Source organism: Leuciscus leuciscus, assembly GCF_965113295.1.
Source record: "Leuciscus leuciscus genome assembly, chromosome: 12".
Lineage (NCBI taxonomy): Eukaryota > Metazoa > Chordata > Actinopteri > Cypriniformes > Leuciscidae > Leuciscus > Leuciscus leuciscus.
This window is the reverse complement of record NC_138736.1, coordinates 13,259,224-13,286,982: the sequence shown is the minus strand read 5'-3', so window position 1 is coordinate 13,286,982 and position 27,759 is coordinate 13,259,224. Positions and strand designations below refer to the sequence as shown.

The 27,759-nt window shown below is 35.9% G+C and overlaps 2 protein-coding genes across 9 annotated transcripts; one reads left to right on the top strand and one right to left on the bottom strand.

The window, feature by feature from the left end:
• The first annotated feature begins 2,155 nt into the window (after positions 1–2,155).
• atat1 (alpha tubulin acetyltransferase 1) lies at positions 2,156–18,187 on the top strand. Of its 7 annotated transcripts, none has more exons than XM_082185310.1 (12): positions 2,156–2,815; positions 4,308–4,368; positions 4,514–4,605; positions 4,757–4,814; positions 4,927–5,040; positions 6,120–6,221; positions 6,601–6,646; positions 8,641–8,715; positions 11,309–11,528; positions 15,590–15,693; positions 15,795–16,016; positions 17,657–17,793. In XM_082185310.1, exons 1-11 carry the CDS (start codon positions 2,724–2,726, stop codon positions 15,971–15,973), a joined length of 1,143 nt encoding a protein of 380 aa, XP_082041436.1. In that variant the 5' UTR covers positions 2,156–2,723; the 3' UTR covers positions 15,974–16,016; positions 17,657–17,793. The 7 variants fall into 7 exon arrangements, with proteins under 7 accessions (XP_082041436.1, XP_082041440.1, XP_082041438.1 ...); XM_082185312.1 differs by having other exon boundaries at positions 2,157–2,815; positions 15,816–16,016; XM_082185309.1 differs by having other exon boundaries at positions 2,261–2,815; positions 15,816–15,897; positions 17,657–18,187.
• LOC309510506 (uncharacterized protein) lies at positions 18,055–27,328 on the bottom strand. Of its 2 annotated transcripts, none has more exons than XM_082185317.1 (6): positions 27,070–27,328; positions 25,815–26,286; positions 24,543–24,604; positions 24,190–24,320; positions 20,652–20,818; positions 18,055–19,981 (listed from the first exon to the last, which is right to left on the bottom strand). In XM_082185317.1, the coding sequence occupies exons 2-6, from the start codon at positions 26,280–26,282 to the stop codon at positions 19,811–19,813; spliced, it is 999 nt and encodes a 332-aa protein (XP_082041443.1). In that variant the 5' UTR covers positions 26,283–26,286; positions 27,070–27,328; the 3' UTR covers positions 18,055–19,810. The 2 variants fall into 2 exon arrangements, with proteins under 2 accessions (XP_082041443.1, XP_082041442.1); XM_082185316.1 differs by having other exon boundaries at positions 25,815–26,336; positions 27,070–27,325.
• Positions 27,329–27,759: the final 431 nt, after the last annotated feature.

Here is a 27,759-nt window from a genome sequence, read left to right as displayed (position 1 = left end):
AGTCACTTTTACTCAATCACAAGCTGTACTGCATGTGTTCAGTGCACTATAAGAGCTTCATGGGTAAATCAGAGACTCTAGTCTAATGATTCATCATTACATGCTATAATGGACAATATGCTTTCCTTTGAAAAGAAAGACTTGTTAGAGGTTTTCATTGACAAACCATTTCTTACCCATTGGATGTAGATGGTTGCATCAGCTACCTGGCAACATCAGTTTCACTCATCCAACCTGTGAAAGTCATTTTGACATTTAGGAACATCCAAGTCACTTTTACTCAATCACAAGCTGTACTGCATGTGTTCAGTGCACTATAAGAGCTTCATGGGTAAATCAGAGACTCTAGTCTAATGATTCATCATTACATGCAATAATAAAGAGCATTAGGACAATATTCTTTCCTTTGAAAAAAAAAGATTAATTTTTAGAGGTTCTCATTGGCATAAACTTATTCCTTACCCATTGGTTGGGTAACTGTTGACATCAGCTACCTGACAACATCGGTTTCTCCCATCCAACCTAAAAAGAGACTTAACATTTAGGAACATTCAAGCCACTTCTATTCAATCACAAGCTGTACTGCATGTGTTCAGTGCACTATAAAGAGCTTCATGGGTAAATCAGAGACTCTAGTCTAATGATTCATCATTACATGCAATAAAGGACAATATGCTTTCCTTTGAAAAGAAAGACTAATTGTAAGAGGTTTTCATTGGCATAACCCATTTCTTACCCTTTGGATGTAAACTGTTGACATCAGCTACCTGGCAACGTCTGTTTCACTCATCCAACCTGCAAAAAGTATTTTAACATTTAGGAACATCAAAGTCACTTTTACTCAATCTCAAGCTGACCTGCATGTGTTCAGTGCATTATAAAGAGCTTCATGGGTAAATCAGAGACTCTAGTCTAATGATTCATCATTACATGCTATAATGGACAATATGCTTTCCTTTGAAAAGAAAGACTTGTTAGGTTTTCATTGACAAACTATTTCTTACCCATTGGATGTAAATGGTTGCATCATCTAGGTTGCAACGTCGGTTTCACTCTTCCAACCTGTGAAAGTCATTTTGACATTTAGGAACATCCAAGTCACTTTTACTCAATCTCAAACTGTACTGCATGTGTTCAGTGCACTATAAGAGCTTCATGGGTAAATCAGAGACTCTAGTCTAATGATTCATCATTACATGCAATAATGGACAACAGGGGTTTTCAATCTTTTAGATGCTACGGACACCCAAATATTATCATCCTACAATCTAAAAGGCAAATATATATTTATATGTATAACATACCAAATTATTTTCTACTGTTACATTTTAATCAATTTATTAAATCATCAATTTTAGTTAGAAACATTTTTATAATTACTATTATTTATTTTTTACACTGCTTTTCGCTGAACTCTTCCACGGACTCTAGTTTGAAAACCCCTGAAATAAAATGAAAATGCTGTAAGTTAGTCTCATACTCACAGCGAAATTCTTGCAACTTCGGTCCATGTCTTTGCAATTTGGTTCTCTAACACGACAATATTCAGGATTAGTAAACATTTACAAACAATGAACATAATATTATAAAGTCATATTCGATAAAGCTGGTCTATGGACTAAACGAAGTATCTATCTGCGACCACGAGGGCGAGGCCATAAGCGCCAAATCTTTTTGCACGTCTTTGGTTAGCGTTAACGCGCGGGCTGTCGGCGTTCCACAACGAATTTAAACTAATGCTACTAAACTCAGTTTTTCGTATTTAGCACAAAAAAAAGTCTGTTCATCGCTACCTCTAATACTGCAACCAGCACCCGCAGGATGACAAGGATCGCGCAACGTCCACGCAAGGGAATTTATCAGGGTCCTAATGATGCTGCAGGTAGGGTAGTGAAATATCTGCCTGAATGAAAATATGAGCACATTTTCGTGCTAGAAACTTTGAAAATATTTCTTATTATTATTCTTCGTCTTTTTTATTTTACAATTACATTTTTACACCGCAAAAGTATATAATTAATAATTATTAATTTAATAATATATCAAAAGCACAGCCATACAGCATGCAGCGGTAATTGCTGGCAATTTAATTTTGCTATTAAAAAACAGAAATTACGAAAAAGGAGTTAGAAAAATTCTGTCAAAGAAAAGTTGCAGGGTGAAAATAGCAAATAAAGAAAAAAAATCTAAAAGGGTAGAAGAATCGCAGTGTTTATAATATGGCCATTTGACTTCTGGCTGCAATATATTAGTTGCTATGCAGCACAAAGTTGTGCGACGTTGCCAAGAGGAAACGGAAATAAATCTTCTAAAGCCGCACATTTCTGCTACTGTGTGTAGATTTATTTATTTATTTATATTTTCAGAGCTACAACTGCACACCTTTAAAATAATTACAGATGTTGGTAGACTTCTGTGGTATTTTGGCGTGTTGAATCCTGCAGGCGTGTGTTTTAACAGCACTACGGCGCTCAAGCCGCTCATCCCGCACTAAGGGAAGGGAGTGACACAAACAATGGGAGGACAGAGGAATCATTGATAACACCGCTATACATCTATGCCTCTAAACAAGCCTACTACTGAAGCGGCACTAATGTGGAACTGGTATTTTAAGTGCTGGCCAGTGATGCAGTGAGAATCGATTGTCACTGTGATAAATGCATCTGAACCTGCAGTAGGGCATTAGTAGAGTATTGTCTTAAGATTTCAGATCTGTCCTTACAATGGATTTCCCTTTCGACCTCAATGCGCTTTTTCCCGAGAGAATTTCAGTGCTGGATAATAACCTGAGTGCAGGGCGGAAAGCGCATGGCAGGTAATGTATGTTTTAATGTGAACTATAGAGGGGGTGTAATCTGTTGGGAGGTGTGCAACATTCACTGCTTTTGTCTTGTAACAGTGGTTGACACAGTATACAGTGTGGGGTGTTTTATTAGGCTAAATGTTGTATTAGGCCAGGTCATCTTTTTTTCATATAATAATAAGCGTATTGCTGTATGGAGAGCTTGACGTCAGATGATGCAAATGCGGCCATGAGTTAATCTGAACAATGCTGATTCAGTAAGGCAGCCATAGACTTCATTGTAATCACATTATAGAAAATCACACAATGCCATGGATGGATGGATGGATGGATGGATGGATAATACTATTTGTAATGCGCCCATCCAAGGCGCTACAACACATTTACAAAAAAATAAAACAATAAATAAATAATACATAATACAATGATAATATAAAATATGAAAAAAAAATCTTAAACCAAACTGATCATTCCTAATGGAAACGTGTAATGAATTCCATAACTTCGGAGCAATTCAAGAAAAAATATTTTTAATAAAACCATTTGTTAACAACATATAGGAATTTGTGGGGCTTTTTCAGCATACATAATCATCACTGAATGTTACAGCATACATTACAATACATACAATAAAATATTTTAAATGCATTTTAAAATTCACCAAAAATGATTTGATTTAAACAATAGTGTGTGAATAGTAAATCAGAATTAGAATTTTGCAGCTTTTATTCCTTCTGTGTTAACTATAGGGTAATCTACTGTATATTCTAATGTGCCTGTTAAAGATTGTAAAAAAAAAAAAAAGGAAAAAAAAGTAGATTCTAGTCTAATCAGATGAAAACTGTTTATTTTTGACTCCAAGGCCCTCTTTAGTCCAAGACAAAAACAATATTCAAAGGCCCTTATATCTTACTCTGGCATAATCTTAAAAAAAACTTCAAAGAACCATTACTCTAGTCTAGAATGAGCATTTTCCTCCCCATGGAACAAATCAGCGAGTAGCTAACCATGATAAATAACTGTATTAAAACGACAGCATGTTGGCTATTTAGGTAATAAATGGACAAGCAATTTGATGTGTCCCATCCAAACTCAGGCTACTTGATAAATATGAAAATTGTCGACTTTCATCATGCAATTTCATGGGATCTTTAAAGTCACCATGAAATCAAAATTGACTTATATTTTATATTTATTATAAATGATTTATCCATGCATACGTCACAATAGAGAAGAAGAGACTATCGCAACTTCCATTTCATGCTGCCTTTAAATTATAGGTGTATATCATTATAACGGCCATCAGCCACCTTGATATTAGAATCAGCTATTGAAAAACCTGTCAATGTATTACACACCTATATGATCAAACAAAATGCATGAAATCCAAAAAGTTGTGTATTGTAAACAGGCACGCATCCATTATGGAATCATAAATGCTGATTCACATTTTATGTCTTCTTTGTGTGAGATTCAGCATGTATACCTTCTTTTTGTTCTCTAGACCAGATCCTCTTCTTCAGATCACCACAGTTATAGATGAGCTGGGAAAAGCCTCCTCTAAGGTGATAATGATTGTCTTTTGTCTCTTCTTGAGCTTGCAGATGTCATTCACTGTCAGTTTCAGTCTGTCATTAGTTGTGTGTGTGTGTGTGTGTGTGTGTGTGTGTGTGTGTGTGTGTGTGTGTGTGTGTGTGTGTATCTCCTCAGGCCCAGCATCTGCCTGCACCTATAACCAGTGCTGCAAAGCTCCAGACCAACAGACACCATCTCTACCTCCTGAAAGATGGGGAACAGAACGGGTACGCTCGCTATTTCTGTCCCTCCCCCACCCTATGATTCAGATTTAATCTATTTAGATGTCAATATAACTGACCTCTCTACTTCCTGTTTTTCCATGTAAACACATCCACTTCTGCTGTTAATAACAATCTTTGACTCCTGTCTTCCCAGCGGAAGGGGTGTTGTAGTTGGATTTCTGAAGGTTGGCTACAAGAAGCTCTTTTTACTTGTAAGTGTTCCCTCATTATTGACTCCCTCATTAAATCTTGCCTAATACGTGATGCCTGAGCGCACACTTTTTAAAGCAGATGCATCAACATGTATGTTGTAATTGCCTCTAGAACCAACGGGGGGCGCATTTGGAGACCGAGCCATTGTGTGTGCTGGATTTCTATGTGACAGAGACCATGCAGAGACATGGCTACGGGCTTGAACTCTTTGAATTCATGCTGAAAGTGAGTGTCAGCGGTCTGATCTATTAAAAGACTAGTTTATTTATCATTTCCTCATGTCATTCCCAACCTTGTCCATGTGACATGAAACACAATTTCTTTTTAAGAAGAATGTTCACGCTATCTTTTCCATACAACAAAAACAAGTGCAAAGCAACGAAAAGCACCATTAAAGTATCATGAAAGTGTTCCATATAACTCAGTCACTATCCCCCGGTTTCACAGACTTAAACCTTAAACCACTAAGGCTTAAACCTAGTTTCAGACTAAAATGCATGTTTAAGCTGTTTTAACTGAAAGCAACTTGCACTGGCATATCTTAAAATAAGTCAGTGCTATTGTTTTGTCTCAAAATGCACACCAGTAATGTTTTTCTCTTAGGCAAGCTACTTAAATGTCCTAATTGAACTAAGGCCTAATCCTGGCTTAATCTAAGCTCTGTCTGTGAAACCAGGCTTATATTACAAGTTTGAACAAACAGAAATTTAATTATTTATTCCTAGATAATTTCCCCCTTCACCATAGCTGTCAAATATCTTTTGCACATGCATTAAACTTGCCCCATCAATTTTTTGACGTCAATGACGAAAACGTAATTGTTTTTTATGTGTTTTTCAAACTTCCTGAATGCTAGATGGCAAGGCTGAATAAGCAAAAGTACAAATAAGATTTAAGAGATATGGTGAAGGCTAAGATTTTGGTTAAAAACTTAAGTAACTTACATTTTGGTGTGTTTCTCCGAAAATTCTTTTAATTCTCAGAGAATACACATGTAATGTATCGCATTAGTCGTATCGACAGCTTTTATGCTGTTTATTTTGGAATTTTTGAAGCTTGTGTGAAAAACAGAGCAGCATGTACATTCTACCTAATATCTACTTTTGTGATTACACCCCCAAAAAAGAAAGTCATATAGGTTACATTAGAGTGAGTAAATGATGACAGAATTTTCATCTTTGGGTGAACTGTCCCTTTTTTATTTTGTCCAGTAGAGAGGTCAGTGTTAAGACCCATTTGTATTTATTTTGCAAAGAGCTCTGTTAGTGTTTGCGACTCAGATTTCACATTCTCTGATTAAACAGCACAAACGGGTGGAGCCTGAGCAGATGGCGTACGATAGACCTTCTCCTAAATTCCTGTCATTTCTAGAAAAGCATTTTGATCTCAAAAACAGCGTTCCTCAGGTAAGAGTCACCTGAAATTGCTGAATGAAGCAAATCAGTCACAGCCAATCAGAGCATGTTTGATGTTATGTGGAGTGAGATTTTGAACCAGTAATATTCCGGAAGAGGGTTTTATTCATTGACACTTTAATGTGTCATACTTGGTTAGGAGGACATGGTGTTACTCTTCTCAGAAATCCAGTTTATAACTGAACCTAATGATACTGTCACTGAAAACAACTTCATCAGACTCTACATGTTATGTCATGGATATAAATCCTGATGTGGATTATGTCCATGACGTGAGCGTGTTCATTTGCACACAATACAGACTTCATACAATAGTTTTTTCTTTGAATACTAACTAACATGTCTAACATGTCACACTTGCTCCTTTCAGGTGAATAACTTTGTGGTTTTTGATGGCTACTTCCAGAGTAGATCAGGTAATGTCAGACTAAATCACTGTTCTGTGCTTACGTGGGTTTGGAATGTTGTTCTGGATCTGTGCCAGTGTTACGTGACTTGTTCTCTATGGAGAACAACCCCCCCCCCCTTATCTTCCTTACAGTACTGTACGTGCAAGGCAGCATTGTATTGAAATTCCTCCTCGTTTTACTTTTTCCAATCAAAGTCCAATCAAACTTTGTTTTATGGATCATTTTAAGTTTGTTGTTGATCTATTACTTTTTTGAGGATTAGGTCTTTTAGTATTAACTTTTTGCTGCTACACCTGACAGTGGTGAGTAAATACCGGCCATAAATATTTTTTGGCCGATGAAAATGTATTTTGCATTATTTTATGCATTAAGTGTTGTTAATGCTAACTAAAACTAAAACTAATACAAATAATTTTGTATATATGTAAATATTAGATAAATAAAAAATTTGAAGCGCTGCCTTGGCAAGTAACTGAAAATCTAACTAAAATTTATAAAAAATAAAAGCAAACTAAAGCTAAATAGAATTATTAAAAAACTAATAAAAATGACTAAACCACAAAATTACTTACATTAAAATGAAAATGAAAACTGGAAATATATAAAAAACAAAACCTATTTCAAAGTATAAATAAATACGTAATGGTATATAAATAAAACTGAAACACTAATTTTAATTAAAAACATTTTTATATCATTTATATCATATGACAGTGGTATTATTTAGTTGTTATTCACTGCAAATTGGTGACAAATACTAGTTGTAACTTCAAATAAAACTAGTCTAGCTGCAAATGTCAAGACTTTATTTATAAATATTTTCTTCATTTTGATGACTTTGGTTCTAGATAAACTTATGGTTATACTTTTTTTTAAGGTAAAAATCAATCAACAATTTATTTTCTTCACTGTCACTGAGTTCACTTACATCATTTAGGGTTAGACGAATAGACCTTCTTACAAATAGACTTGCATGGCATGTTCCTTATAATTAACGGCCTGGTGGATGATTATAGATTGAATTGTTTTGCAAAAAAAAAAGAAAAGAAGAAGAAGCGGCCCAGAACCCAAAACTTTACCACTATTCTTTTGCTGCCTTGCAAGCACTGCAGTTTCCTTTTACAAATGCACATTTAATTTGATTGTGAACCTTTGAGAAAGCAATTTCATTTTCCAAATGATATTTGAGCAGATTCCACAATTAAGTCTTTATTATGATGGTCCATAATGCCCACAGCTCTCTTTTGGTTATTTTATTGTTTTATATTTTTAGTGCATCTATATTTGAGGCAAGTCTATTTCCTGATTTAAACCACAGTCTGTTATTTTGTTTTCTGTAAAATGGCATCTTCGTGTTTGGGCAACCGTTTTCAATATATTTATTTATGTGTATAAATAACTCATCAAGCCCAGATCGTACTGTTTATAGTTGGTAGTCACCCTAGATCGGGTTTAACATGTGCAAGCAACTTAAAACATTCATTGTTCAAGCACTTTTGTTTCATGAAACTCTCCCAGGAACACCTCCCTCCCCTCTGACGGATCAGGGGATGTATGGATTTTTGTAAGAACATTGAATTTCTGCTGTTCCCCTCCCCTCCCCTACCATCACCCTGCTTCCACCATACTTTTAATAGTCCCTTATTGTATCCCATTGGTTTAAGAAAGAGTCTACTCACTATACTCTTCCTTTGCACTCAACCAGATCACCATAATGTCTGCCCACATTAATCAGTCCCAACAACTTATGAACTCACTCCCTTACAATATCCTTTGCTGTTCCCCTTTAAAATTAAATTATAGATAAGTGCTAGATGTTTTCCCTAAAGTGCAGTGTAATGATAATCGATATATGCATTATGGCCATGGATATTTATTTATATGAATATCTGTGAAGAGTGTAGTGTGTGCTGTTTAAGTGCCTGCTGTACTCTAGACTTATTTTCAGTCATACCGTTTGTTTCTGTTGGCTCTTTCTGACCACCATGGTCTTTTTACAGCGGTCCAATTGAGAAAAGTTCCCCCAAAAAAGCCAGAGGGAGAGATCAAACCATATTCACTAATGGAAAGAGAAGGTGGGTTACTCATAGGCTCCATGTCGTATATTTAACCAGTTGGCACATCCAGATCCCTAGTAGCTGACATTTACACCAACTAGCTGAATACTGACATCATCCAGATGCTGTAATAAATAGTTTCAGCTGGCAACAGGCCTCCTATTATTCATTAAATGTCTTGATTCGGTCTATAAGTTACTTTAGAGCCCTTAGAAACGTTTTTTTCAGCAACCGAAATGACTTTGAGAATCTGAATCCATGTACAAATCAATCAATTGTAAATCAAATATACTAGAGTTGGGTACCAAAAATCTGTTCTTATTCAGAGCCTGTGCCATTCTTTAAAATACTGGAATGGAATGGCTTTTGGTTGCGTTAACGGTTCACATCGAAGCGAACAAAGTCGTTCTGTGCTACTTTTTAGTTGTATCACTATTGAATAGACAGCAACGATAGTTTTGTAGTCCAATACTAAACAAATAACTCTAATGGGCCGGTTCTTTTTAGTGATCCAGAAACATATAGCACAACCAGTGTAGTTTAATTCCTGAATGAATGATTCTTATGAGTGATTGAGTGATGATTTTTAGTGAATCAAAAACATAAAGAACAATCATTGTAGTAGGGCTGTGAAACGATTAATTGCGATTAATCACATCCAAAATAAAAGTTTGTCTTTACATAATATATGTGTGTGTACAGTGTATAATTATTTTGTATATATAAATACACACACATGCATATATATATATTTAAGAAAAATTTGTTATTTATATATAAAATATTCATATATATAATATAAATTATATATAAATATATACAGTATACTGTACATACAAATATTTCTTAAATATATACATGCATATGTGTGTATTTTTTACAGTGAGGAAAATATTTGAACACCCTGCTATTTTGCAAGTTCTCCCACTTGGAAATCATGGAGGGGTCTGAAATTGTCAGCGTAGGTGCATGTCCACTGTGAGAGACATAATAAAAAAAAATTTAAAAAACACCAGAAATCACAATATATGCTTTTTTAACTATTTATTTGTATGATACAGCTGCAAATAAGTATTTGAACACCTGTCTATCAGCTAGAATTCTGACCCTCAAAGACCTGTTAGTCTGCCTTTAAAATGTCCACCTCCACTCCATTTATTATCCTAAATTAGATGCACCTGTTTGAGGTCGTTAGCTGCATAAAGACACCTGTCCACCCCATACAATCAGTAAGAATCCAACTACTAACATGGCCAAGACCAAAGAGCTGTCCAAAGACACTAGAGACAAAATTGTACACCTCCACAAGGCTGGAAAGGGCTACGGGGAAATTGCCAAGCAGCTTGGTGAAAAAAGGTCCACTGTTGGAGCAATCATTAGAAAATGGAAGAAGCTAAACATGACTGTCAATCTCCCTCGGACTGGGGCTCCATGCAAGATCTCACCTCGTGGGGTCTCAATGATCCTAAGAAAGGTGAGAAATCAGCCCAGAACTACACGGGAGGAGCTGGTCAATGACCTGAAAAGAGCTGGGACCACCGTTTCCAAGGTTACTGTTGGTAATACACTAAGATGTCATGGTTTGAAATCATGCATGGCACAGAAGGTTCCCCTGCTTAAACCAGCACATGTCAAGGCCCGTCTTAAGTTTACCAATGACCATTTGGATGATCCAGAGGAGTCATGGGAGAAAGTCATGTGGTCAGATGAGACCAAAATAGAACTTTTTGGTCATAATTCCACTAAACGTGTTTGGAGGAAGAAGAATGATGAGTACCATCCCAAGAACACCATCCCTACTGTGAAGCATGGGGGTGGTAGCATCATGCTTTGGGGGTGTTTTTCTGCACATGGGACAGGGCGACTGCACTGTATTAAGGAGAGGATGACCGGGGCCATGTATTGCGAGATTTTGGGGAACAACCTCCTTCCCTCAGTTAGAGCATTGAAGATGGGTCGAGGCTGGGTCTTCCAACATGACAATGACCCGAAGCACACAGCCAGGATAACCAAGGAGTGGCTCTGTAAGAAGCATATCAAGGTTCTGGCGTGGCCTAGCCAGTCTCCAGACCTAAACCCAATAGATAATCTTTGGAGGGAGCTCAAACTCCGTGTTTCTCAGCGACAGCCCAGAAACCTGACTGATCTAGAGAAGATCTGTGTGGAGGAGTGGGCCAAAATCCCTCCTGCAGTGTGTGCAAACCTGGTGAAAAACTACAGGAAACGTTTGACCTCTGTAATTGCAAACAAAGGCTACTGTACCAACATTGATTTTCTCAGGTGTTCAAATACTTATTTGCAGCTGTATCATACAAATAAATAGTTAAAAAATCATACATTGTGATTTCTGGATTTTTTTCTTTTGATTATGTCTCTCACAGTGGACATGCACCTACGATGACAATTTCAGACCCCTCCATGATTTCTAAGTGGGAGAACTTGCAAAATAGCAGGGTGTTCAAATACTTATTTTCCTCACTGAATATACAAAATATGTATAGTACACCCTTATTAAGTACACACACTTATATTATGTAAACACAAACTTTTATTTTGGATGCGATTAATCGCGATTATCCCTATTGCTGACATCGCTTCCTTTGTTCCACAGTGGTACGGGAGGAGCAGAGGGCTCTTCCCTGGCCTTTCGTTCGCCCTGCAGGTCCCCCCCACTCTCCCCCTCTGCTTCCATCATCTCCGCAATCCCGTTCGCTCAGTGTGGGATCCTCCCCCAGCCGGGCCCCCCACCGTCCCGTCGTGGCCCTGGGGCTCCAGCAGGCTCAGACCCCTTCCTCTCAACTCAACGACAGCTGCAGGACAAAACGCACCAGGTACATCTCAACGACACCTCACGGCCAGTTACAACATACTTGAGTCTAAATCCAGCAATTTTCTTGCAAATATTTACATTGCATCCTCTTCGCTTTTTCCATCTGGTGCTTATTTTGGGGGATGAGAGCATTGGCTCTGTGGGAATGAAAGCGAAGAGACACTGAGGTCGTTAATGTTCACTATGAGCCACTTCCTGTGTTAGATGAGTGCATGGTCGACTTAGCGGCAAGAATGTGAATTCAACTCATTAGTGCATCATTAGTGTATCACTGTGTATCGGATACACTGTCTGTTTATTCTTCTAACACGTAAGCGGCCTTGACCGTTTTCTTTTGGAGAGGCGCTAAACATTTCTCTCCTCCTCTCTCTTTCTTCTCTTCTTCCTTTCATCTCTGATTATGACATGATCATTTTAAACATTGCCTTCCCCAATTATGACTCGTGTTGTTGAACCCCTCACTTGTATCTCGTTCATTTGATGAGTTTGAACTTTTCTTTTCAACCACACATTTTATCTCTCTTTTCCTCATGCTCTCATTCCATGCTAGCTCTCTAAATAGATCTAGGCTCAGCTTTCATTGACCCTCAGTTTTGAACGTCATTGTCTTAAACTTAGCTAGTTTCAATTAAATGGATAGTTCACCAACACATGAAAACTCCTGTCATTATTTACATAATCTTTTGTTAAGTTTTCTGTGGAACTCAAATGAGAATGTTCCAAAGAAAAAAAACAGCCTGCGGTTTGAAAACATAATGACACAATTTTCAATGTTGGGTGAATTATTATTGTATGATTTTGCTTTCTTCCTTGTTGTGAGTGTATGAATAATTAATACGATTACCTGTAAAATGTTTTGATAATACACATTTGTAATTAAACTGGAATCTCTTTTGGTCTTTTCCGTACCCTTTACACTAAGGAGTGTTTTAGAATATAGATAACGTTTTTAGAGATCAGTTTACTATAGTGTTAACCCTCAGCTGTCAAACATCCTCTTTCCTGAGTAGCAAATAATAAAAGCAGTTGAAAAAATTATAGGTATTCTTATTTTTTCAATTCAGTCAATTAATTATTGTAACACTGTAAAGGATTTGACATGTTATGTTTTAGATTCTACACTTAATGGTCTGAAGCTCCTCAGGACCTTGGTTTCACTTGTGTTTCAAATCAGACATTTGTCTTGGCCTCAGGGTGCTGCTCTTGACCAGTGGTTGTTCATTATTAGTGTGTATATACATACATAAATGGCAACATATAATTTCTTAGTTTTTATTAAACATTCATTATTATTATCAATGTTGAAAACAGTTGTGTAAAAATTTTTTTCAAAGTTCTTTGATGAATAGAAAGTTCAAAAGAACAGCATTTATCTGAAATCGAAAGCTTTTGTAACATTAAACATTACCGTTCAAAAGTTTGGGGTCAGTAAGAATTTTAATTTTATTTTTGGGGGAAATAAATAAAATAAATCAATACTTTTATTCATCAAGGATGAGTTAAACTGATCAAAAGTTACAGTAAAGACATTTATAATGTTAGAAAATATTCAATTTTAAATAAATGCTGTTCTTTTGAACTTTCTATTCATCAACTGTTTTCAACATTGATAATAATAATTAATGTTTCTTGAGCATCAAATCATCATATTAGAATGATTTCTGAAGGATCATGTGACACTGAAGACTGGAGTAATGATGCTGAAAATTCAGCTTTGATCACTGGAATAATTTACAGTTTAAAATATATTAAAATAGAAAACAGTCATTTTAAATTGTCATAATATTTCACAATATTACAGTTTGTTTTTTTTGTATCAAATAAATGCAGCCTTGGTGAGCAGAAGATAATTATTTTAAAAACATAAAAAATCTTACTGACCCCAAACTTTTGAACGGTAGTGTATATATATAATTAATTAATAAATAAATAAATAAATGCTACTGCTCAAAATTTGGGAGACATGTAACAGTAGACATGTAATGTTTTTGACAGTTACAATTGTGCTGCTTAATAATTTTGGTAAAACTGATTAAAAAAATTCTGGATTATTTGATGAATAGAAAGATGAATAGAACCTCATTTACTTGAAATAAAAATATTTTGTAACATTATAAATTTGCTGTCCCTTTTGATCAATATAATGTCTCCATGCTGATTAAATGTATTAATTTCTTTCAAATAAAACTTACTGTCTCCAAACATTTAAATAGTAGTGTGTGTATATATTTAGAGACACAATATTTTAAGACATTTTCAAGTAAAACATTTCATAAAAATAGAAGTTTGTTTGGTTTTAAATGGTAAAACAATAGATATGTTAAACCAAAAACAAAGAAGTATTTGCAAACTTTCCGGTAGTCAGACAATATACTGCAGTAAACATGATGGACTAAACACTTCTAGAAACCTGTATGAACTAGATCCATGCACTAAAATGCCCATGATACCAGTTAAAAGTTTACAAAATTGCTCAGAATAGTTGGTTGTGAGAAAAGTTTGTGCATAAAGTCTCACCCTGCTTTGATATATTATGACCTAATTCATACATATACATTCATACAGTTCTGAGTAATGCATAAGTGTTCAAATAATGTTTGTGGGCACTGTATGTTAGGGGCTGTTTACATGACACGGCTTTCAACTAAAAATGGAAAACATTTTATACGTTTTGGCCATTCATTTACATGACAACGGCTTTTTGGAGGCCTGAAAACGCAAACTTTTGAAAACAGGTTTTAAAGTGTAAGGGTATGTTTACATGACAACGATGGACTAAAAACAGGCAACAACGTTCTCAAAAGATCCCCGTTCACACGGATCTGCGAAAATGACTAAATGGGCTGTATTATTCATGCCTGGCCAGTAGTGGTCGATGTCACTTTGTCAAGAAACACTCTGTGAACACGTAATACGCATGTGTGAACATGTAATACGCATGTGCGTGATGTCACCGTTTTCACAAATTCATGTTTTTGTTGTTAACATGGAGAAGGTAAAGGCATCACTTTAAAAAGCGTGCATTTTCAGGCCCCCAAAACGCTGTTGCTGTGTAAATGAACGGCCAAAACGCATAAAAAGTTTTTCGTTTTCAGTTGAAAACGGTGTTGCTTAAACATACCCTTAGTTTTTGAAAACGATACCGCTATCGCTAAAGTTGCCTTGTTGACCAGTTTGGGTGAGTAACCAAACGCACAAGATAATACTTTCAATGCCCTGTAGATGGCGATAGTGATTTTCTTTTAACAGAAATAAACTGCTGCAGAAAAAGTTAGGTGCTATGCAAAATGTAACAAGTAGTACAAAGTCGTAATTCTGTGTTATAAAGTCAGAATAGCAATTGCGATTCTGACTTTTTTCCACGCAATTGCAAGTTTATATCTTCCTGTCTCGAGATATAAAGTACAATTGTGAGGAACAAAAGCTAGAATTTTTTCTAAGAATTGCAAGTTTATGTCTTGCAATTCTGACTTTATAACTTGCAATTGTGACTATATATCACGCAATTCTGACTTTTTATAGTCAGAATTGTGAGATGTAAACTCGCAATTGCGAAAAAAAAGTCAGAATTGTGAATTGTAAAAAAAAAAAACAAACAAAAAAAAACTGTGGTGAAAACAAGCTTCCATAGTTCAGCAATCAAGGCAATCAATCAAAATTATAGTTAAGCAATAAATATAGTCTCAAAATAGCCACTGCGTTTGACTGCAGCTCTGATCTCCAAAACAAAATCTGATGCTAATTTGCAACATTACAACATATTCGTTAGTTTGTTCTGAGATTAAAAAGCCGACATTACATTACACAATCATTGCCTGTGTCCTCTTTCACTGGAATTTGTTTTATACAATACTTGAGTTTTGAATTTACGTTTGCATTTGTTTAATTCAGTTTTTATTTGTCCCCCTTTTTCTGTCCCATTTGTTTCTTTTTCTTTCTGTTTTTCTTTTTATTTATTTATCTATTTTCACTCTCCTACCCTCCTTTCTGTATTCTCCTCGGCCCTCCGTCCTGTCCCGTCCCTCTATCGCCGTTGTTTGTCCATTTCCTCATATCCTGTAGCCACAAGGGTCTGGTTGCCAGGAGCAACCTCTACAGTCGCCATATCAACAGCCGAGACCTCGGGCAGTTATTGGTGGAAAGGCAGAACCCCTTGAAGCTTCCAGGTAATGAATGCACCATTTGAACCGCAATCAACCATTTACCATGGTGCAACGTGAAAAGTTACGATGGTCCGCAGGAAACCACATTAGTAAACCATTAGTAGCTCTCGTGTGTGCTTCCTCAGGGCTGAAAGCAGTGCTCTGTGAGAGAGTGTGTGACTCAGGGGCAAAGGCAGATGCAGTGGAACACAAACACACTTCAGAAAGGTCGGACTTTTCTCACATAACCTTTGTGAGAGTCAGTTTCTTCTGGTGCTGTTCTTTGTATTATTTACATGTGTAATTGGAAGCGATTACTGAAGAAAACACCAGGGATTCAGAATGAGGTAATGACTAGGCCTCCACAGAATCAACGCCTACAGAATTCCACAGAAAGAACTGCTGAATTTGTTTGTGTATATGTTTGTTAATGAGCTTTGCTCAGCCAAGCATCACTGTTATTACAGTTCAAACTTGGGGTGAAGATTTGAACAAACCCTTAACCCTGAGTATTCAAATTTGCTGCATTGTCTCATACTATCATGCTTGTTTATGGAATGTATGTATATATATATATATATATATATATATATATATATATATATATATATATATATATATATATATATAAATTTTTTTTTGCAGGACAAAAGTTCCTGAATTTCCACCGACCAACCCTTGCGAAAAAGAAGTGTGCTTAATTGTGCACTTGTAGTGTACTTCAAATCTTTAAAGTATATATATTTTTAAATCTGTACTTGCAGATAATATAATATAAATTAAATAAACGGCTCACGTTTCTACACACTTAAGTGCACTTTTAAAAGTGCTCTTTGTAATAATGTCAAATAAAACGTTTTAAAGTACATTGTAAATCATTGTTTTGATATTTTTTGTGCTTTAAAGAACACTCATTTTGATGTGTTGACTAACATACTAAAGCATATGTGAAGTACTTGATTATAATTTGAACTGTAGTGTGATATTCAATATTACATTTAGACAAGTTATTTTAAATGTACTAAATAACATCTTAATTACAAATCGAATTACAAATATACAGGACATACAAGTTTCAATAACATTTAAAGTATATTTTAGTTAACTACTGTATACATGCTTGTAAGTATATTCGGCAGGACAATTTAACCATTTTTCAAAGACATAATTATGAAATTTCATATCAAAATGTAAGTGGGTCAAAAAGCACCCTCAAGTGCATTTAATATAAACTTCAAACTATAATACATTTTAATGTATAAGTTAACTGTCAGAAAACAACACGTTTAGTTTCCACAAGTATCATTTCCATACAAGTACTATTTTCAGAAGTATGCTATCTACTTCTTTTTTACAAGGGAAAACATTGTTTTCATAAAGTTTCTCAAGCTATTTATAGCTATATATTTTTTCTATTTATCTTGTTTGTATGAAATGTCATATGTTTTTTGCTTTGTTTACCTTGGTGGATGAACAAAAAAGGGTGAAAATTTCTATTGAATTGCGTTGAAGAAGGGATCTAGATATTAGAATACAAACTAGGATTGTGGCAGTGAGTTTTGCGCAGGCAAATAACTCTCACATTTTCTTCAGAAAATGTAAAAATCTGGTATGTTCAATATTTTTGGTCAAATATGATTATGCTCTTACCTGCCACTAAGAGTCTAGTACTCTCAGATCAGTTTACCATGTGTATTGTATCTGAAGTATGGCATTTTACATATTTTCATTTATATTCAGTGCAGAAAATGTGGGGGGAAAGTGTGTTCTGTGTGGGCCTAGTTATGACTCAGTGACAGGAAATGGAGTATGTGCATGTTCCTTTTTTTATCATTTTATTTTCCGATACATTCATTTCTGATACAAATTTCACTTGCTTCTCCTCAGCCCTGACCTTGTATTTCATTGTCCTGAAATCATCTTCTCTGCTGCTGAATTTCCTTTTTCTTGCCCTCCAGCTTTTATTGATTTTCATCTTCTTTTCCAGACCGCATCTTCAAGGCCAGGTTGTCGCCCTTCCTACACTTGCTGCCCCCAAGAAAGATCATCTTCAGGAGCAGACCTCCATAGCACCCTTAGAACGCAATGGAGAGCGATGCAGCGACCTGAGGGCCAAAGTGTCACAGAACAGAGAAGAGGACCGGAGGAAAGGTGGAGCTGCCGCGATCTCGAGTGGCGGATGTTCTTGGACGGTTGGGGATGGCCGCTGTACGGCGCAGTGGGTCCGGCAGAAACAAGAGTATCGCAGCACGCGACCCTGGTGACAGGACGCCATTGAAGCAGGAATATTTTAAGAAATTAACCGTTGGACATTGCAAAGGAAGCTAGGATAGAAGTAAGAACAATAAAGGGGGGAAATTACTTCAATAATTTTTAATACACCACAAAAGTGAAAAAGACCTTTAATGAAAGTAACATCAGCAGCTATATGTAACTCCATTAGATTTGTGCTTGTAAGACTTTTTTTTTTACATTTTTAAATCAGTCCTATTTATAAAAACATCAGTGAATAATTTTATGGCTTGTGCTTTTTTTTAATCACAATTTTATAATCTGATCATTTATAATGTTTTTCAAAAACAGGTCTATGCAAAAGTACAGTTTCGTTTTCATGGAAAATTAAATGAAATTGTTGACATTTGTTCTGTTAGATTCATTTAGATCGCTGCTCTCAAACAACATAAATACTTTTACAGTAAAGCTGATGCTCATTCTTATACAATGATCTCATAATTACCTCAAACCATTCATTAATCATTTATATTTAGAAACAAACAGATTAAACCCTTGGAAACATTTGACCAAGGACATTAGTGCATGCAGCTCCTAATATCATGTCTAAAGTTATGATACATGTACCGTCTAAATGTCTCAGTCTGTAGACATCATCAACAAACACTAAAAAGGGGGTATATAAGTACATATTACAGAACCTCACATCTTTTCAATCTGAAGCGGACAACCCAGACACATATACCAGACATTTTTCACTATGCGTGTTCATCTGTAATATCCATTTAAAAAAAGTTCCCTCTTGGATGTTCAAGCGGACATTTTCATAACGTGATTTTGAATGTGTATTTGGTGTTTGTGCACAGTAATAAGAATACAGTGCTTTTCTGATAATTTCCTGATGCCATATAAATGTATGTGTGCTTACTGGAATGGTTTAAGTGCTGGCACCCATTCCTGCTTAAGCAGGTTCCACATTTTAAACCTGTCAACAGGTCACATTTCCCAACTTAAGTATGTGTGACGGTCACAAAATTCTACAGTTAACAACAACAAACCAAAAAAAGTTCACACTACTTGATTTTAGAAAAAAACTAAAATCATTAGGCCAAAATCAGTGGCAGACCTTTGATTTCAATTTCTAGTCACTTTTTCTTCAAATGAATGAATGTGTACAGCTTAAATGTCCAATCTGTAACCATAAAGTAAAAAAACACACACAAAAAACACTACACCACTATACTAATGCACATGGTTTAAAATATCATTTTAAACACAAACCGATAAAGAACTGGCCATCTGTAAAGGCTACAAATAAGTTTTTTTTTTCCATTTAAAGTACTTGTGTTCATATGGCTTATTTAGATTACTGCCTATTTTAATTTTGTCAGTGGGATCTTGACGTTTTGTTTAAATATGTATTTAATTATATTAGGAAACGGGAAAGTAAATTCTAGAAATAAGTCTGAATGAGAAATGAGTCAGAAAATGGTTTGACCCTGATGTCACCCATAATGAGTGCTTGGGCCTTTCACTGAACAGCCCATTCTTGCCAGACGTGTTTTCCCTTTGTTGCCTGTCAACACGCCATTATTTCATCCTTATCGGCCTGTAATGTTTTCAGTTTAGCAACTGAGAAAAGCCCAAATCAAACTTATAAAATATTAGCACCTCGATCCCCATTGCAATACCTTTTAGATGCATTCAAGTTCAAGACAATCGCATCATCCCTGCTCATCGGTTTCCCTTTTTATTTAACTAAAACCTTCTTCAGTAGTTACAATTAATTTTTTTCATCAAAAGTTCTCACAGAGACATGTTTGCTGTCTCCTGTCTTACAGTCCAGACATGATGTCTGTACAGTTTTAGGACGACCTCACTCTTATTGGACACTCCGCCAAATCTTGTTCTAGTATGAATCCCTCAGTAGTGTGAAGTAGATCTCCGACTGGAGGAAACGTGGGTAACAGTCCATTTCCAGGAGGCAGTAGATGCGCTTTTGGGCATGTGAGAGGGAAGTGTGAGAGGGGGCTTTGAGGAGCTCTATGGTCAGTTCTCTTGTCTTACTGTCCAGATTCACCTAAAAGTGGTGGAAAAAAATTCGGAATTCACAAATATTCACACAAAACAGCTAACAAAGAGTAGTTCAATCAAAAATTACATTCTGAAGGAAGTCCAAAAGTGTTCTATGCTTAAATAGGCACTAGGACTGTCAAGCTCCAAAAATGACAAAAAACTTTTTTTTATTTAATTTCGTTACATTTTTTAATTATACCATTTTTTTTTACTTTGGTTTTATAAAAGGCACTGGGACTGTCAAGCTCCAAAAATGACACAAAAATTCGTAATCACTTTTATTTTTAATTAAACACAAAAATTACTATCTTTCTTTAAGTCTTCAGATTTAATTTGAAGTCATCTATTTTTGCGAGGAAAGGACTGAAATTTCAAGGTGAAGTTTGAAATTTCTGCTGCATTCGTGGAATTTGCAAAAATAATGAAGTTTGGAAAATCAGTCCATGATAGTCAGTTTAATTCAAAATTGGCACGCATAAAACCTGACAAAACAAGATTTGAGAACTACTTTATTTTTAGAAGACTTGGAATATAATGTACGTGTCATTGTCATTTTGTAGTTCAGAGGCCCCAGTCCCCATTTATTTACATTGTATGAGAAAGAGCAGCTTGGGCATGTTGGGTGAAAAACTTGTTTACACAGTAAACAGACAGCTAAATTTAGATAAATCTACCTCTCTGGGAGCACCTGGCTGGATGTAAGTCTCAGAAATCATTTTTGCCCTCCTATGCAGGCTGAATTTGTTGGACGACTGCCTGTACTGCTCACAGGCCGAGTAGAACTGCAGGTTTTCATCACTGAACTCGGATCGCAGGAATGCTTCAAAGACTGTGACTCCCACTAAAGGATACGTGAGATGAGAGAAGGAAAAAGAACCTTTACGAACATTGGGGAAAAACAGCTATTTCTGTTTACAAATGGGAGGGGTAGAGGCTCAGATGACACGTTCACATGCATGTTCTGCCATACACCCACACACGTCATATACAGCAGCACTTGCAAAAAAAAAAAAAAAATCAGAGAAGGAAAAGCTTTGGACGTTGAAATCTTGAGGGTTTATCTCACACCACATACCTTCCTACCCTCTGATTTTCTCAAAACCCGTGAACTGCGGGGTTGCGACACTCTGAAGTGAGAAAATAGAAGTAGGACGGGGACAGGGCTCCGTAGTTACAACATACTGGTGTTCCAACATATCATCAACCAGTCCAGACACCAAAACAAATCCACCACACAATTCAAAAAAAGCTTTAAATGCTAAATGAAATGCTGTATAATCCACACTAGCATGACCCTATGCGCTGGCATGAATAAATATGGCACAAATTTTGAACTTAAAATGCTAAGAAGCTTTAAAAAGTCCAATTTTAGTAACTGATGAACTTATTTTCAGTAAATTACACTATAACACTACAATTTGTTATGATTGCAGAAATGGAATGCGATTTTTGTTTACTTCTCTTTCCATCATGTTGTAGAAACAGTCTAAAGGATGTTACTTATTTGGTGTCACAATTTTAAGAAATGTTGCTTTTTTGTAATGCGGGAAATAAATGGTCAATTTATTTTAACATATTAAAATATTATGGTTTTGGTAATTACAATAAGTTTATAATAATCTTACACAATAAATTGAATATGACTTTAACAGACTGTCAAAATTATGATACTGTATCATTTAAAGTGTTAATAACAGTTACATATCTAAAAGTTCCCTCTCTGAAGAATATGGGATTTATACTATTTATTAAGCACATACCTATTAAGTATGTGAGGAGATAATTAGTTTCCAAATTAGCTTGAATTCCTAACTCCATGTTATCCTTTGTCCAAACAGTCTTAACTGTAACTGCAAAATGTGCTACGTGTGTATCAGCGTATTATTACATTTTATGAGGTCTGTCACACTAATCAATTGCTTCCGGTTATGGGTGAGAACAGAAATAAAAAATGCCAACAAAGCAGGTAATACCAACAAAGATGCTGTTAATCATTAAGTCCTTTTAATTATAATAATAAAACCGATCACTGGAAACATGACGAGCCAAGGTGTCAAGACAAGCGTAAGAGTGTTTATTTTTAGTCCACAGTTTATACATCACAAGGTGCACTAAAAATGTAAGCTTAAAGTTTTTTTCAAGTTGTATTTTACTGCTTGGCCATGTCATTCTCACATTTGAGGTCAGCTATAATTATTAGTGGTGCTTTCTATGGCAAATATTATTATTGCCCCTAACCATAAACAGTAAGTACTAAACATCAACAGATCATGCTAAGAACATGAATCATACTTCGAATAATGTGGTTTGCTGAGAAGAGGAGTGCTACTACTTTTCTAAGAGATCTGACTAACAATGTTCACCTACACTTTCACTCAATGGACTTGAATCATATCAAGAGTCCTTGTGGCTGTTCTCATTTCTTTTTTTACAACCACTCGCAAAATCCTGCCATCATGCTGTAAACTTTTCATAGGCAAGCACCACTCACATCTCCTTCTGAAAATGTAAAAATCTAGGCGGTTTAATCAGTGAAATTGTACGTCAGAGCTCCCAACCTCTAGGGGAAAAGCCCATTATTCCGTTATCTCGTTTCTTCATCTCGTTTTATCGTTAGGGAATTCTCCGGAAACCCGTGCCTGAAGCTACACAGGAAAGTGGTTCCTCAATGTTAAGAGGAAGCAGTTTCAAGGGTGTTTCAATGATGTAATAGATGGGTTTCACTACAGAACCACAGAATTGTACTGAGCACACACCAAGCTAACCTACATTACCACTCAAAAGTTGCATTTATTTGACCAGAAATACAGTATAAAGGCCCCAATATACTCAAAGAAAAGTACTTTTTCGTTCTTCGCTTAGGGATATAGGATTCAAACTAGGTTACCAGCAATATACTGTTAGCGAACATCCCACACTGCTGAGAGGGACATTTAGATGAATATGTAAATATGTGCTGTGCACTTTCCTCTCAATAACAAAATGAACACAATAAAATTGAGAAAACAGCAAGCATTTTTAATAAAGCATAAGAAAAGCATCATTGTAGCAATGTGGATATGTTTGCACGAGTTCTGCAATTAAGCACTCTAGTAAAGTCACGTCACGTTTATTTATATAGCACTTTAAACAATAGATTGCTTAAATTCAAGCAGCTTTACCGTATTAAACATGAAAAGCAGTGTCAGTGTCTCGTTTTATCAGAAGTACAACTTAATTTTCACCTTAAAAAGGTGTTTACCAGCCGTAGCGTACTTTTCCAGAAAGTTCGCTTTGGCAAGCTGTTTCAAACTTTCCGAAGTTCATTTTGGCCTGATTTTGTTCGAAATGACGTCACATCAGTTCGTTCTTCAATTTCGCTTCAAGTATATCAGGGCCATTAGGGCCGGCTCACACAGATCGCGTTTTTGATGTTAAAAATGTAAGACGCAGATCAGTGGAACGAAAAAAAGCGCAAGGTCTAGAGATGTGTTTTTCAAAAGTTTAACTTAACTTGAGCTCAACGTTTTTAGAATGCAGTGTCATGCGCGCAAAGACGCAAGATGCGAGCGGTCAAACACGTCCGTTTTACATAGAAAAATAATGGAAAAGTAGTGCAGTGGAATGGAAATATACATTTTGTGTGAACGGCCTCTAACACGTGATGGCAAAGCGGCTTAGTCTTTTAGTGTAATTATTCCATGCTAACTTGGTGCTCAATAAACATTTCTTATTATTATCAATGTTGAAAACAGTTGCGCTGCTTAATATTTTTGTGGAAACCATGATTTTGTTTTTCAGGATTATATTCTTTAATGAATAGGTTCAAAAGAACAGCATTTATTTGGAACAGAAATCTTTTGTGACACTGTAAATGTCACTTTTGATGAATTTAATGCATCCTTGCTGAATAAAAGGTGTAATTTCTTTATATATATAAAAAAAATCTTACTAACCTAAAACTTTTAAACAGTAGTGTATATTAAAAAAACTACACTATATCAGACAGTAGGCTTTATGGTCCGCTCTGCACTTATTTTCATTAAAACAACGTTTCAAGCATGGGCGGGTAGTTGGCCACAAATATCTCGATTTCCAAGAACAGCATTCCAGGTCAAAGTTAGTAGAACGACAGCTTTCCTTTTCCATGTGACGCTATGATGTCTCGCAAGCGTCCTTTGACCAGCTGCCTGGCGAGTCAAGCATTTAAAAAAAAAATGACTGAGCGCTCACCTCTGCTGTCCAGCAAAGCATCAAGGGACTTGGCCCAATTTTCCATCTCCTTTCTGCTGAGTTGAGCTTTGGCGTGGCCCACCTGACTCCACTGCCTGAGGAAAGGCTTTCGAGAGCGCCTCTCTTTAGCACTGAGAGAAACAAGAGGGTTAGAGGATATGTGACAAAGATCCAGCAACAACAACAAAAAAGTGTGGAATCAGTAACAGTGGGCCAAAATAAAGGGCTGGGGAGGGGTTGTTTTGCAAGTGGCGGACAGAGAATAGGCCAAAAGCAAAGCAGAATGTGGAGAAAATCCACATGAGATTGAGGAAATATGTGCCTTGATTGTTTGCTGAGATGACTGATTTTACCTGGTTATGTTCTCTCTGTGCTCTGCACTTGTCAAATTTGAATGCGAGGAGTGCGGTGAACCCTTGTGTGAAAAAATAAGAGGTCACTGATATGCATAACATTGCCATGAAGATAACTGACTTGATTTGAGACTTTAAGGAAGTGTAATTTACACAAGTGTTCCATGACTTAAATGTCATGAAGGCGTTACGTCACGGAAAACATTCTGACAATGCGATATTTATCAGATGGCAAAATATTGTAGATATTGTTCCAGTGTCTGTCTGTTGTGATTTCTTGCCACACTATTGTAGATAAAAAAAAAACAATAAAAAAAAAACATTTTGCATCAATAGTGTGATTGCCTTATAGAGCACTAGAACATTCAGTTCCCCTTTCAGAGTTTGCTTCTTCTTTCACTGTTTGGACAAAGCAACATTATATCTCTAGGGGTGGCACTGATTCAAACTGAACTTAACTAATTATGTAATACCAAAAGCACTCCTGACTTTTCACTTCATCACACTTGGCTTGTAAATTCTGAATAAACCGTATTGTATGCTGGAGCTGAAGCCCTGCTGCTCCTAATGTATGCGAAATACATGTATGTAATGTACAAAACATAAACAAGGCTCAACAATAAAGATGGCTCGATGGCCCAGTCCCAGGCTAGTTGAATGAACTGTCTTTTGCCATATAGGCCCAGTGCTTACATTGTTATATGATCTTCTATTTATTTATTTTCTGTGATGTTTTAAATTAATACTTTTAGTAATCAAAGATGCATTACATTGACAGTAAATGAATTTATGTTACAAAAGATATACATTTCAAATAAATGCTGTTTTTAAAAAAAACTTTCTATTCATAAAAGTATAAAAGTAAAGAAAAAAAAGTATCACAGTTGCCATACAATCAATTAAGCAGCACAACTGTTTTCAGCATTGATGATAATAATAAAAAATGGTTATTAATATTAGAATATTAGAATGATTTCTGAAGGATCCTGTGACACTGAAGACTGGATTAATGATGCTGAAAATTCAATTTTGCTATCACAGGAATAAATTACATATTTTTTTATTAATATAATAATAAATTAATAATAATTTTTATTTGTAAAATATGTTTTTATTTTATATACATGTTGACTGAATCAGAACAAAAATAATATAGAACAAAAGTCCTCCTGATAAAATCAATTTGTCAATATGTCAGCTGAAAGTAATCACATTAAAGATTTTTATTTGAACAACTTCATTAACTAAACTAAATAAAGTCTCCAAACTTACCTGTCCAAACAAACTTTTAAGGTGTATTTTAGCAGCAGCCAGTTTGGCCCGAGCTTGCTGTCGGTGATAATGAGGAGGTTTTGGGGAGTTGGACATATGGTTAGATTTCAGTGAGGATGACGAAGAGTGCATGGCATCACACTTTCCCATACTCTCAAAGCTGCCTTTGGCATTGGCAGCGAGCTGGCTGTCACTGTAAGCTTTAAAGCTCTCATTCAGGTTCGTAACTTTCAGTAAACCAGATTCCTTCTCCAAGCCGACCAGGTTTTCCACACTAATGCTGTGATCTCTGTTAAGCTCCCCCTTTCCATCACTTCCCGACATTGCATCTGGGGTGCAAGGATAGGATGCTGAGGCCCCAACCGTATCATCATCCGAGGAGCCCGGGGTCCCATCTCTATCTACCTGTCCCCAGGGCAAGTAGTCCAGCTCCAACAATGCACCCACTGAACTGGACTTACGCATCATTATGCTGGATTTTAAAAGAAAGAATGAAAGGAAGATGGAGAGAATGCCAGAGGCCTAAAGATAGAACAACAGAATGGACAAAAAAAATTAAAAATTTATGAATAAATCTATTCAGCGTATTGCTATCTATCCGTCTCTATGAGAACTCTACAAACATCTACTAAGCTCATAGACAGAATGACGGAATGATAGATAGATATATAGATAGAATAGACATACATACAGACAGACAGACAGACAGACAGATAGGTGGACAGATAGATAATAAAAATGTAATACATTAAATACTGTGATACTAGGTTATACTGTGCAGTACTAAAATAATACAGCATACAGCAATGTGTATTATAATTTAATTGCTTTCTCACTGTAAAAAAAATATTACAAGTATAATATAGTGTAAAATCTCGTAAAACATTCGCAAAGTTTTGCACCAGAGTAGCAGTGTTTGTTGTTAAAAACTGCTTAGTCTGTTAATATCACCAAATATATATATATATAATAGATATAAAATATAACCAAAGTTATGTTTTACACTTGTAACAAACGAGTCAACTCACGACAAGACTCGAGACGCCTCATGACTGGCGTTACATGAAAGACGCGACACGACAAATCAGAAAGCTCCCATTACAATCAACAAATGTCTTTACAGTGCAAGCGCGCGAAATCGTTTATTTTAATAGGAGAGCTTCAGTTTGCCGCGTCGCGTCTTTTGCGGTGCGTGTAAACAAACAAAGCGTGACATCTGAGCACTTGACGGTTCACATATGTCATAAAAACATACCTTACGATAAATCCGTTTCTCGTCTTTTCATGACAAGTCCATGTACAGGTCTTTTTATATCCAAAAGATTCGGTTCGTCTTTCAACTGGAGTCCGTATAGACAGAAACACACACAAATGGATCCGAAGCGAGACAGCTTTCTTCGTGAAGCCGTCAAAATCTCGTCTTGCTTGTCCTCCTTTTCATATTACTCCTGAATGACAAAAGCAACGCCTATTTTCTTTTTGTCACACCCATAGTTCAGTCTGGACTTGCCCTCCCTACATACTTGAAAAGTCTAGTAGCATAATGACACAAGCGTGTATTCTTATGGGTTCAACATGGTAACGTAACTATAGTTGACGTCAAAATACCACAGTTGCTACAGATATTACTACAACAACGCGCTGTAGTAAGCCGCCACATGTCATTGAGATTTAACACATTTACATGTGAGTTGTGTAAGCTTCTAGTACTGTTTGAAGAAGATAACATATAAGAAAAAATCGTATTGTTTTACATTAGTAACTACAATTGTAGTAATTATTATTGGGCGTAAACCAGGGTAACCATGGTACAATTTTACCAAGGCATACACATACAGAACAGCTGGTTGACAGTAAATGGCGCCTCTTCCTGAACAATAAAAATAAAATTTTTGTTTTTGTAAATTGTATTACTATACTATCATATTTTATTATATTAATTTCT